This window comes from Nothoprocta perdicaria, unplaced genomic scaffold (assembly GCF_003342845.1).
Source record: "Nothoprocta perdicaria isolate Ctin4 unplaced genomic scaffold, notPer1 scaffold_139, whole genome shotgun sequence".
NCBI classification, from domain to species: Eukaryota; Metazoa; Chordata; class Aves; order Tinamiformes; family Tinamidae; genus Nothoprocta; species Nothoprocta perdicaria.
In genome coordinates, this window is record NW_020454527.1 from 857873 (window position 1) to 871889 (window position 14017).

The following is a 14017-nucleotide window of genomic DNA, read 5'->3' on the forward strand; positions in this document are numbered from 1 at the left end:
CACACCCACAAGAAGAAAGCTGCCTGCAAGGCATTCCAACCACTTTGTCTGCTTCTCACCACTACTTCAATATTTCATCCTACACCCCAAAAATGTGATAATCAAAGGTGTGGAATATTAGACACTTTCAGAGACTTCTGGAGCAGTTATAGGTATTCAGCTAACGTGAATATCAGTACTTTTTTTTTTTTTWAAAAAAAAGCTTTTTGTGCATGTTTAATAGTATGACTGCACATACAAAATTAATCAGATTTGTCAGGGTATGATAATTCTTATGCCTATTTCTAAGGAATTCTACCCAAGATACCTGTGCTAAAAGGATCACCTTTTACTCTCTAATAAATGCCAGAAATTGGACAATAGTGATTTAATTGCTTCCTCTTCCCCATGCTACACAGTAAATTAACTGCAGAAAACAGTTCTCTGTCTCCTATTCTAAACAATCTAGTCAGAATAAAAGTCCCAATCTTCTTCCTGCTTTAATCAGAACCAGTGACCCACACTGCTTGGTTCATGAATATTTCCCAATGAAATACTGCACAGGAAGAGCAAGGAAGATTTAAAACAAAAATAAAATAAAATAAAAAAATTAGCATTATAAAAGAGAGGTGAGAAAGTTATGGGACAGTTACAAAAAGAAAGGACATGAAAGAAAAAATTGTACCAATAATAACCATGCATATTTTGCATCAGGAAAGGTACAGTGCTATGAAACCCAAAAGCCCTAGGGATCAAATTCAACCAGATACAGACAGAATTATATGAGGGAGGGGACACACAGGGAAACACAGGGAAAAATAGTTTTCTCTTGGGTCACCGCACAGCTCCCCTGACATGACAGGGCCATGTTCAGATCTACAGACACACTAGCACAGTAAGTACAGACATCTACCTGCTTTTGGTGGAAAAAATATTTCTGAGGTAGAGCTGCCTGCATTCGTTCTTACCTGCTCAAGCATGTCTTTGGCCAGGTCTTCTTGTTCATCCATCTTCAAGATGGCCTGTCTGATTTCTTCATTAGACAGCTTCAGCCTTTCAACAGTATCAATATTGGTCCATTAGTACAACGATTAAGTGACTTTGATAATTCAGACAACAGAAGACCTGAGAAGCTGTACTAAAAAAAAGAGATGTGAAAGAGCCATAGGAAGCTCYACTATGATGCTGCTGTTCTAGAGTACTCAGCAAGATGATCTAATCAGTTCCAAGGCAGAGATTTTCTAGATCATAATTTTTGTTTTCTTCAACTAATCAAGCATACTTGTAAAACTAGATGGTCCGTAGCAGTGATCAGCTCCTCACAGATCAAAAGTGATAGATGGCTCAACTTCCCTTATATTATATATCTTYCTCCTGAAGTTCTTTCACTGCTGCTTGAACCCCTCAAATCTATATGGATTTTTAGTGACTGTGGATAYAATTTACATCTCTGATGGTGAATATTACAGGATCCCCAAAGATAATTAGCAATGGCACCAATCCTTTCATCTGGAATCTGAGAAAAGAGGTTTTTTGACTGTGCTTGGTAAGTTCATTCTATCAGTACTCAGAGACCAATAAGGAACTGACAGCATGGATATATTCAAGAAGCGAATGGCTTGCTTCAAATTAGCATCTTGATTAGCGTGGCGTCTTAGTCCTGCCACGCACTGAAAATAAGTTCTTATTATCAGAACTATTAATATTATATTCTCTCTTCTCTTTGTGCATGTTCCATGGCAATATGTAATGAGTGGGGTAATCAATTACTATAAAGCAGGAAAACAATGACAAAAAAAGAATGAGTTCACCACTAGAAACCCAAGATAAACCAGAGCAATAAAAAATTCTTATCATACAGAGGCTGTTTGATAGATTAGCTGAAATGAACTTGCTGGTTCTCAGTGCAGGTGTTAGTGAATAAGTACGTGAGGGACAAATTCCACCTTCCTCCTCCTCAGCCCATGACACCCTCATTAATCATGCTCACAGAGGAGTGGAGGACTGAACGAACCGTAATAAAAGGGCCATCCACAAGAAAACCCTAATTCCGGGACTGAAGCAGARAAGTACAAAAAGAAATATTTGCAGAGTGAAGTCTTCAGTCTCCATGGACTTTCTACAATCAATATAATTAATTAACAGCAGAAAGGGAAAATGCAAATACAAATGAGAGACAGGCTGATGCATGAGCCAGAAAGTTTTTGCCTGCAGTGCTAAGAAATTCCATGTTGAAATTTCACGTTGCGATTGCCATTTGGATAGAATCACATTTTTGGAACTACGTAAAAGCAAAAGAGCTTTATTTTTACAGACAGGAAATATTACTAAATCTGAGAAACTTAAAACATTCTATTATTGCCCAATATAGCTAACAGCTGGAAACTAAAGTATGAATCAGCAGACATTCAAAAGTTTTCAAATATTACACCTTTTAACTAATTGCAGTTACTCTGCTGCTAGCTTGTCATCTTGTCTGCTTTTGACAAGGAGAGCTGACTGATACCAGCTGAGCTAAGACTACTGAATTTCCATAGAAGCTACATAATAAGCCATGTTTGAGTGAGATGGAAAGATCAGAAGCTTTGTAATGCAAAACTGGAAATCTTTTCCTTGAGGTCATCAGTTTGATTCAAGCTCAGTACAACAAAACTCAGTTCATGGGCTTCTATGTAGAGCTCTGCAKTCTCACTTCTACCTTTAGTAAGCATGAACTGTCAAGACCATGTTTGTGTGACCTTGAACCGTTCAAACCTTATAACCACATGACAACTAAGAAACATTTTAGTGGGTGTGGGCCTCACTTCTAGTAGACACAGATACCGATGCCCAGACAATTTGGTGCCTGCAGTTTTGCAACTGTTAGGGCTTTTTAATTCCCTTTAGACTGTACCTTTACATTTTCCCAAATCCAGCCTCCACATACGGAATATGTATAGTGATATAGGAGCTATAGCCTGTCAGAGGAGACAAACTGAGCCAACCCATGAACACCAGAACCCATGAACACCATTTTTTTTTTCCTGCTATTGCTGCTTTCATTAAAGATAAAAATATTAGGCTGCACTCCACGTTTTTCCATACATACAATTCAAACAACCACTATACTGACTTCAGACAGTGCAAGTTACTGTGTGTGTGTTGGTGATCCAGAGCAGGGGAGCAGTGAGCAGAACCAAATTGACATATTTGAGGTATGTGAACAGGACAGAAGGGGTAGCTCACATTGTTGCCGATGTCGCTACTCTCTGCAGGAGCCTGAGGACCTCAGACTGCCAAAGTCCTCTGGCTGGCGTAATTCATCAGCACTAAACACACTTGGAAACATATTCTGTTCAAAAATAATCGAGAGTCCAGAGGACAGATAGTTATACAAACATTTTGATTTCTTGGATGAGCCTGTGCCCTGCCATCAGCCGAAAAACATCTATTTGGAAAGGCTCAGCCCACAGAAGAGAGAAACACGTAACTTGCCAGCCCCGCACAGGGAAGCAGTTTAACTCAGTCACTTACACGCCTGCCATGTGGCCGTGGTGCCTGCAGGTGTGCATCCTAGACTCTTACCCATTCAGTTCTGAGTACAAAATGATTTACAGCAAATCAAGCTCACTCCTCTAAAGCCAGTTTGTTCCTCTACTGGGGCAGGCTGTGTTTCATGAGCTGTAAGCATCGACAGTACAAAACAGGGATCTTCCTAGTTAAAACCTGGCTGAAGGGATGGCCAAAGAATTGTTAATCAAGTGATTTTTACTGTGCTTTCAAAACTCCTGCCCAGCATGCAGTAGATTTTAAAGATGGCCAGTGGTAATGTGAAACAGATGTGCTATTTTTAAACCGAAACAGGTGAACTGATTAAAGAAGAAACTAAAGCAGATGGGCAAAATCTTTCCATTTAGAACTGAATAGAAGCATCTCTCAGAGCCTAAAGCTAGTATGAGACAGACAGCAAATTCAAGTGGAATTATGGCCCCAAAATTGACACTACAGAAGTTTAATCTCAGTATCCACTAGAAAGTCTGCATTGACTTTCTTACAAAGTATGTGGATCCAGAGAGTACATTCAAGCTGTACTCTCTGCTTCACAGTTCTTCAAATTAYGGGTCCTAGCGCATCAGAACTCAGGAAGTAAATGTGACCAGACACAGTGCCCTTTCCTCAGCTGCGGTACATTCATTCATAGCACAGATATCGACAGTAGAGGTTTTWTTGTAGCAGTAGCCTGACACTGGTCATATGGAAAGAAAAAAAGATCTTACTGAAAATACTCCCTCCTTCTCCCCTTACTCATACATCTGTTACCAGTCTACAGAAGCCCAACATCTTGAGTCATCTTTAAGCAATGTTGAAGCTCAACAACTACCAAATAATTTCTGATAGGGTACTTAGCCTGCCTCTCCCTATTCCCTCTGGCTTCATAAATAATCTCTATTGACTCTGCAGAGTAATTCATCACTAATCTCCACAGGACACCTCAGTTGATTTAACATCAGCTTCACTCATAGACATCAAGTGYTTTATTGTTTCGTGCTCTTGGAGGGAGGAAGCCAGCAACCTGACTCTGAAAATGCCTGGGAGACATGTTGCAGTTTTGCATCAGCTTCCTCTGCACACATCCAGCACTCACCCAGTTTTTCTCCTTAAAGATGGCCATCGACTTAAGTCATAGCAACCTCCCCCCACTTTATTCTTCCCTTATGGATCAACCCAGAGAACTCATCACTCATTGACGATCTCCTTTTGTAACAGAAGAAGTGAGTCACTTCATGGACTTGTTCCCTGGATCTTGCTTAGCTTTCAAGAAAGAAGAGTGGCTGTGTGCTACCAGAGAACCCTGAATGCAATCATAGCTCCATTAATCTCTCTAACCAAAGGAATCAGATTCCTCTTCTTCCTTTTACTTTGGAGAAAGGAAATAATTATCATCTTTYGAGACTACTCTCCTTTTCAAACATTTCCAAAAGATGCTAGAAGGAGAAGCTGTGGCAGTGCAAGACACGGACTGTTCGGAGAAAGAGCATGAGGAAAACAGTCCTCTCCCTCCCCTCACATATGTGCATGCCCACACACACAGACGCATGCGTGCACACGCACACACTTCTCATCCACACTTAACTTCACCCTAAGGCCAGTTTCCATGGGCTCATTCAAATCTTTTTTTTATTGACTGCAGATTTCTCCATCTTCACAGGCCCCTAGCCAATTTACTCCCATACTCAGCAACTGGACATAAACCTTCTCTMATTCCTGAGCTCTCCTAAAGTTCCGTAGAATAACTGCCAAGCTGCAGGCAGACGTTAAATAACTACATTTTAGGAACATACACTGTTGCTGCCCCATAAAGGCAGGAAACTCTCTCGACTCTCAAAAGTGTTCAGGAATGTCAAGCCTGGTCTAACTGCGAAGACAAAAACACAGCCACTCTCTTCATATCGTCTTATCTCAGTTGCTTATCTTGTCAGTGGAGAAGAGAGATGATGTCCTAACCTTTTGATAAAACAGAGCTGTAATATTTTGCCAGGTATGTCTTGTCTAGACCCAGTACATCAACATGCTGGGGGGGGGAACCCACCACATCATTGCCTTTTCAGCACTTCATTATGAAGGTATTACGCTAAAAGCATAAAGAAACAGGATCTTTCTTTCTTTTCCTTCTTCAGAGACAGCCTACAAGTCATCAAGCTATTCTACATTGAAAAGCTCACACTTTCCCATCAATGAGAACTTGAGAATGGCTAACTTCCCAAAGCAAGCAGAGCAAAGCAGAAACAATATTGGGGCCCCCACAAACTACAGCTCCAAGCTGGTGAGACAGTGGTTTGTTCTTTGTTGTAGACAGGACTCAACCCCCATCTACAAATTGCCAGTTCTGATCAAAGACAGGATGCCACTGGCTAATATGTTCAATTTAAACTTGGGGTTTATTATAATCTGAATAGCAGTTAAAGACTTTATTTTATAATGGGCCTTAATTTAGAGGGGGAGCAAACAGTAAAAACATAGTGAGAATGGTATTGGCTGAGTAGCTTGTACCCTAGATGTCTGGACTGAAACACTGTAGAAGCACCAAGGAGGTAGAGCTATGTGAGAAAACATTAGCATCTATTTGAAAATGCTGCACTACTCCTGTTTTCCTTATGGACAGATGCCCTAAGTTACAAACATCAATGAAGATGCCTGCTGAGCCTGATTCTCAGTGTCTAACTACAGTCATATTCACATTTAAAACTCTTCTTGAGCAGTCAGTTTCTACCTTCTGCTAGTATTGTATATATGACATTTTGCCAGTACTCACTTCCAGGGTCTTCAGAGGATTACGACTGACCAGCTGGGCCACAGCAGTAGCAAACACATCTCAGAACAATTCTGACATAATGGTTTTGCCAGGATCTTAACAAAGTAATTTGCTCAAGAAAGTGACACAAATGTTTGTTCAGCCTGCTTCTCAGGGACATAACCTCTCCACAGTAATTCACAGAGCAAGGCAACAGGAAATACATGTCTTGGGCATAAGCTAGTGTAAACATATTGTACAACAAAAATACTACCCATTACTTTACTAATGGACCAAGATACAAGCCATACTGGTGAGAGAGATCAGAGAAATTTCCAGCTGAGAGGTGAAAGCAGGGAAGCACATGGATCTGGAAAGGCTCTTCCAGACCACATAAGTTGGACAGTAAATCTCTCTCTTGCTGGAAACTGAAGACATCAGGAAAATCACGAGGGGTAGCAATTTTCCAATGTGACAAAAATAAGTGCATGTYGGAAACACCATTAAGAAAGCCAAACTCAAGAGTGGTGGAAGTCTGGACTGACCACAGAGAGATGGTTCCATGTGCTTGTCAAAATACGGCCTGCTGGAGATACTGCGAGATAAACTGAGCTAAAGCCCACTTGAACCTCTTACAGTTGGGCTATAGGACACAGGTGGCTTTTGGATCCATCAGACTCCATAACATAGGGACAAYTACATATTCCCACTGCAGGAAAACAAAGAGATGCGGCTATCAAGTAGCTGAAAAAGAGAGCTTTCATGAAAAGAGAGATGAGAATAGGGATGAAGGCTTACAAATCTGTTAAGTATCAGCAAAAATCATCTAACAACTGTGTTTTCATTTCTTTTCAGTCCACCATGCTCTGGTCTCTCTGTGAAAGAGAAAGGGATCTATTTCTTACTCTAGCTAGATTTTGGCTTGTTGGACCATATGAAATAYGAGCTCTGCCTGACCCCTTCTAACACAGTGTTAGTAAAACAAAAACATTTGAGTAGTGGAGGGAAAGAAAACCCAACCCATGCAGCTATTTTACTTTAAAGGACACGACAGTTTAGTGTAAACAAAGGGGGAATAAACTACAGGGATATAAGCACAGTAAGAGTCAATTGGAAACAGCTGTTGGCAGATCACATGGCAACCTGAGAGATGGGGCTGCAGTTGAGGATTGTGCAAATTCTCTTTGTTTGTCACCATTTTTATATCTCTTCTCACTGCATGTGTGCACACCCACATGYATACATGTGCAAGGTGCACTGTACGAGCAGCAGGGGCATGGCAGCAGCCAGGGATCACTTGGCTCAGTTTCTTCTCCTCAGGAAAGAAAACAAATGTCAAGAAGGAAGAAGCAGAGTTATGAAAAAACTGCAAAGGGGTCATAAAATCCTTTCAATTATCATCTTCAGCCAATTCCTCAGTTGCTAGTTTTAATGATAGATCTATAAAAACACAATGATCAGAAAAAGGCATGAATTTAGAAGGTGCATTTGAGTTCCCAAGAGTTTTGCTCTTATAGTGGCCTATAAGCATAGGTCTGGGGAGGAATATCAATTCTAGGTGAAGCTATAAGACTTTCCTGACATCCTGGGCCTTAATGCTGTTCAATCCAAATGTTAAGGATCTAAGCCAGTGACGGCCCTTGYGACAGGCATTTCCCATAGCATAGCACAGTAAAGTCAACAGGGCACCATACAAACCCGTGTGCTCCTTAGGGACAGTGAGCTCAGTCTCCAAAAACCATTCATCATTCACRCTAGATCTGCTAACAGTAAGATGGGGATATCTCTTGCTAGAGTAGCTGACAGTCATAAAACAATTTTTCATCTCTAGTTTCATCTCTGGTCTTCACTAGCAAGTTGAGGTGGGCTGGCCTGGCAGCACACCTGCAGTGAGCACATCCTGTACACGCTGTAGTGGAAGATTTATGCTTCAAGGCCACTTTGCTAAGGGCAGCAGAAGGGAACACRAAGCACAGAGTTTCTTCCTTTCCCTCTCCCTCTCCCCTTTTAAAGAAGATTCCTCTGAAGTAAGAATAAGCCAGCCTTGCAGGGCAGAAGAGGTGAACAGCAGAAAGACATGCACTGCTGCTGCCCACACTGCTCTTGTTTTGGCGATAGAAAGCATTTAAAAATAAACATTTAGTATCATCCCAAGACAAGGGCCACCTCCCTGGATCCTTCTCAGCCCAACCACCCACACACATTACTTTGTCACTCTAGGAACTGTTGCATGTGCTTACATGAGTTAATCCGAACCTCAGACACACTTCAGCAGGTCTGTCAAACAGCATGAAAATCCTGTTGTCCCTATACCTCCCCCCTCCCTGTGCCCCAGCCTGCAGTCAGCTGCCAACACCAGCAAAGACACGCAATAGGCAACTACTGCAGAGACAGAAATGTAAACCTTCCCCTATAGCTGGCTTAGATGGTGCAGGGGGTCCTGTTGACATTCAGGCTAATGCCACATAAGTAGCATAATGAGAGCCTCCATGGGTTTCACTAAGCAATGGAAAGAACTCATTCCRGTCCTGGTGGTCTGGTTGCAGCTTTGCTTTTAACCATTAGCTTGCTTAGGCACACAAGCAATCATATCCATATGAGCCTGCATTTTCTGCTGATCAATGAAACAGTTTTCTTGCTCAGCGCTGCCACAACTTTCCCAGTGCTTCTCACTAGCCCTGGCAGGAAAGGCCAGCACAGATGGCAGATCTAGCAAATCTGGGTGGAAGTATCTGGGCAGATCTGCTGTACTGTGACACACATCCAGCACAGTCCTCATGTTGGTAGAAAGGCATGAAAATCATGCAGAGGACCCTGATGTCACAGCATCTGAAGACACACGCAGGAGCATGCCAATGCATCTTCTGGCTTCCAAAACTTATAAATGTAAGATGTAATTCTTCAGTATCTCTAACATTTGCCACAGTCAGAAATGCCAAAGATCAACTCTACTCTCAGCAATGAGCTATCCTAGGGACATGATCAGAGGAACACTTAGAAAAACAGACAGAACAGAGCCATATGACACACACAGAGCATGGGGGGAACACATCACTTAGAAGGAAGTGGCAGCACTGCCAACTAGCTGCTTTCATCTGCTTATAAGTACTGATAGGTTTTTGATCATGAAAGTCTTTAAATACTTCCTAGCTTTTATGTCTGTATTTTTAATGTACAAAACATGTGTATACTGACTGAGCTAACACTTCACAGAGGTAGGGTGCTTTTATGATACAGCAAGAGAGGTATCTCTGAAACTCTGCACAGGTGTTACCAGCAGATCTAGGTGAGAAAACGAACATGTTCATATGCTTAAGTCTTGCCTTTACATTAACCACAGCATACACTGTGAGCTAAGGCTTCGCACACTTACTTGGAAAGGAGAATGACACAATTCTGGGCCCTCCGGCCATCAATCACAGAGAGCTCTTTCACCTTTCGTGTGGAGAGGTAAAGGTCTTCTGTTGAACCCATCTCTTTCTGCATATAATTCAAAAGTGGGGGGAAAACAATCAGTATCATGTTTTTCCTTATCTACTCACCCAACACCAATATACTGTGTGAAATGGAAAAAAAAGCCATCCCAACTTTATAGGAAAACCCACCCACATAGAATAGAAGACGAGGAAGACAGAAAGACATAGGCAGATCCTGTATTACTAGACAAACCAAAGCCATTCATTATCTCCTGTAAGATCATCTTGGATTGCAAATACTAGCTCTGATTCTGATCTATTGGACTCACCTCACTAGCAGTTACATGAGTCTAAAAATAGCATGACAGGAAAACCATGTTATGATAGAGCCCACCGATCTCTCAGGACATTGCTTAGAAAATGCCTCCTACGTGGCAGGTTACATGGCATTTTTGAAAGGCTGCAGACCAGCAATGAAAGAGCCTTCCATCACCTTGTAAGGCTGTCACTGGTACACAGACCAGTCCAATCTACATCATATGAAAGAGCTAAATAGTAGGGCAGGATGACATTCATCCAACCACATGCAGATTTGACCATTTAGTAAGCTACATCTGAGCTAGCCTCCTCTCCTGAAGGCAAATTATTACCATTAATCAGAGAGAAGTAATTCTTTGTCAAAGGGGTCTGTAAGTTCCAACTGTCAAACTCATCACCTGGAAAAACTCTGGAAAGAAGAATTCGGCTGAGCACATGAACAGAAACTAACTGCGGATCTGCTCGCACCATCCAGGAGCTTCAGTCTCCTTGCCCTGCCTACACACCAGAGTCATAGGTCTTGCTGCACTTCCACAGATTGGCTTTCTGTACATACTTTGAGTATCTTTCAACCTTTCCCTAAAGCAAAACAGACATGATGACACAAGGTGGTAATCCCAGAAAATAGATCTCTATTTCTATTTCCCATTTCTCTACTGGTAACAGGATAGTGTTTTCCCAGCTAGTTGCGTCTGGAACAACTTCAGAATGCATCCATGATATCCATGTTGTCATATCTAGAGATTTTAGCATAATTAATATAATCTAGCTTTGAATGCATCCATCAAATTAACCATGAGACATCTTTCTCGGGACTTAAGAGCTTTTGGTCCATCTACCCCAGTATCCTATCTCTAAGAGCAGCCAATGGAAATGGRTTAAGACATACAAGACATACCACAGCATATGGTTGTACTTCCAGAGTTCACTTTCAGCACCCAAAGCTCTGCAGTTCAGKCCTTATGTAAATCAGCTTCTGATTTAACTTATTAATTGCTAATACAAAGTTTTTGAAGGGTTTACTACTCTCCTGATTCATCCATTTCAATAGATTTTTACATTATTATATTTGACAGTTATAAGTAAGTCACAGAGATTCATCCTGTTATTTCTCATTTAATTTCTTGGTACATTCCCTTACAATGAGCCTATGCTCTTCTYGGGTATACAAAGGATTTATGCAGCCATGCAAAATGTGCTGCAGTGGCCCACCGCCAAAACTGAGCATCACTTACAAACAAGTACAGCTGACTAGCTGAAGACACATATGCATACATACACTATGGTAATGCTGGATGCACTCAAACACATTTTTCTGATAGAAAAAGATTGTAATGCTACTGGTTACGTCAAATAAGAGTTTCCAAGGTGGAAGGTCATGGTAGGAATATAGGGGCATTTGGCAAGTTTACGAGTTATGAAATAATAACTAATAAAGATGGAAAGCAGTGTATTCCCAAGACATCATATCTGACATGCAGAATGTCAGAGTTTTCCAGAGTTTCCTCTATTTGCCGGAAGAATGGAAGAGGAACAGGAAGATAAATAGCTATGGAGCAAAAACATTTTTCGTTTGTCTGTGCTTTGCTTCTGRATTGTAAGCTTTCCTGCACCTCACTAGCTAAAACTTGCAGACAAGCACACCTGTTAAACATTACTAGTACTCAGCCAAAGCAAAAAAAAAATAAACAACAACAAAAAAACCCCACAATTGTTCAAGGTGTTCACTGTGCTCTGGGTTTGTGTTCAGGTGATCTTCCTAAACACACACACAGCAATCCCAACCCTCTAACTTCCATATAGATGAATCCTTGAACTATTCAGACATAGCCCACCCCTTGGTTATAGCTGGGCTGGTCCAATCTAGAAGTATACTCTCTTTTACTCATWATGAGGAGAGAGATATTTATAGATACTTTGGGTTGCATAGAAGCAAAAGCAGGTGAGGCCTCAGGTGACTGCACCTTTAGTTGAAGGAAGACAGATTGTATGCAGACTATCTGCATTTTCTTAAACATAGAAAAAAAGGAGTGAGGGGGCAGTAATGATCAGTTTTTGTCACAAAGGCCAAGCACACAAATTAAGAATAGTTGGATCTGTTTTCAGCCTAGCAGACAAAGTCCTTAAGTCCTCCTCCATATTTTTTATCAACTTTTAATGTAGGACAATCTTTTGTTTTGTTCTTCAAAGAGAAGATTTCAGATATTAATTACAAATTCAAAAAACATCAAAAAGCATCCTTTGTTGGGATGACTAAAGATGTGGAACATGTTCCATATATTGCAGCTCTGTTTCAAATACAGTTTGGTTTTGGTGATCTGCAGAACATATAATCTGGTATCGCTGTAGCACACTAAGTTCCAGCAATTATCAATACTTTAGGGAACTATTTCTTCTACACAGACTTGTTTCATGGTCTGCCTTGTCAAGATGAAAACCAGTAAATGGCCYAGGGCCATGTAGCTTTCCCCAGTGACAGAGGTTCTGACCAGAGGTTTCAAGCACAGTTCCCTGCACAGTCATAGTGAGGACTGCTGTTTTCCACATTTTCCAAACCCACCAAAGACACTTGTGTTGACACCTGAACAATCCTCTTTCAAGAGCCTTGTTCTTCCCAAAAGTGTCTCCCATGATGAATAAAGTGAGAGGCAGCCAGTTGAAGATGCATAGGCAGTCTGATTTCTCTACTTCATTGAAACACCACCTCAGTCTTTCACTGAGTTTTCTAAGGGTTTTGACAGTCCTAAATGAAGTAGACTTCCCTCCAGTCTAAACCTTTTCCTTTYTAACTGACACAAATCCTTCTTCCCAACCTTAGACACAAGAAAGTTTTTCTTTATCAGGAAGTTTCTGGCCAGTGAACAAATCTGGGGACTTCAATCCTGTCTGAAGCAGAGGCATCACAGATGGGAACAGTGCGAATGAAGGAATGAGTGTAGTGCACTACARCACTACAACAAAAGGACTATTGGTATAGTTAAGGAGAATTCCATATCCACATTGTTTCTGGTCTTTTTGCTCAGGATCATCAAAAGGGGACTACAAAGAYGCCAGCAGAAATTAGAAACAAGCAGCTAACTGCAAGAATGGGAATTGCTCCTTCCTATCACAGAGCTAATACAACTAACAGAGCTAATACAACTAAGGGGATCATTCTTTTACCACCTTCCCCACCCAAAAAGCAGACATGGCTGGGCATATGAAATGCTGGCACGAGGTGAGCTCATAGCACCAGAGCGGCATGGTAAGGGATTCATCCTCCCCACACTGCAAGGGGCTCAGGAGGCAGACATGGATACTCACCTGYTTGCAGGAGGAGGGGTTAGTTAGCAGGTCCTATGCAGGCAGCAGTCGCAAATAACAAAGAAGGAAACATGCCAAAGTCAGTCAGAGAAAAAGATACCAAAGTTCAACAAGGCAGCCGAATTTAGAAACATGCTGTATTCTAAAAGAATAAAATGCTTAGCAGCTAATACTGGACCAGATGGTTTAAAGGCATTTCAGCATTTCTTTGTATATTTTAAGCCAGCAGRTGTTGGGAAATTAGAGTTCTAGATCTCTTTCTTTCTGAAATGAAAACAAATCAGTCTCCAAATCATACATCCCTTCTGTCTTAAAATACTGATTAAGATGATGCTTAAAACCTTTATAAATCTAGTCCAGAGCCTTACTGAAAGAATTGCCAAGGTTAAAATTTGAGGGTCAGTTCTCCTCTCCTGATGCACAGGCACTGTTTACCATTAATATGAACAATTTGCTTTAATAGCACATTTTACTGTTGAATGACTGTTAGCCAAGTATCTCAAAAGTATTCAGTAACCATTAAATAAGTCTCACAGCATGACTGGATGATAGACATCAATTATTTCATATCATATTCCATACTACAGGAAAAATCACATCACTGAATCAAAAGGTCAATATTATACAGTCAGATTGTAGCAAAGTCAAAAGACAAGTGTGAGAACTTTTGGTCCAGCATTCTGTAACGCGGGATAATTTTGCTTTCCCTCATAGCCACAAAAAAAAAAAA

General features: G+C 41.1%; 1 protein-coding gene across 3 annotated transcripts in view; it reads right to left on the reverse strand.

Annotated features, from left to right (window-relative positions):
- Positions 1–14017, reverse strand: part of DAAM2 (dishevelled associated activator of morphogenesis 2) — a 188676-nt gene that overhangs the window by 24206 nt on the left and 150453 nt on the right. For 2 of the 3 annotated variants that reach the window (XM_026034035.1, XM_026034034.1), the window contains 2 exons: positions 9624–9730; positions 948–1032 (listed from right to left, as the gene is read on the reverse strand). In XM_026034035.1, the coding sequence (XP_025889820.1) occupies positions 948–1032; positions 9624–9730 (192 nt within the window). Of the gene's footprint in view, positions 1–947; positions 1033–9623; positions 9731–13287; positions 13321–14017 lie in introns of all 3 variants that reach the window. The other variant, XM_026034036.1, reaches the window with a different exon arrangement.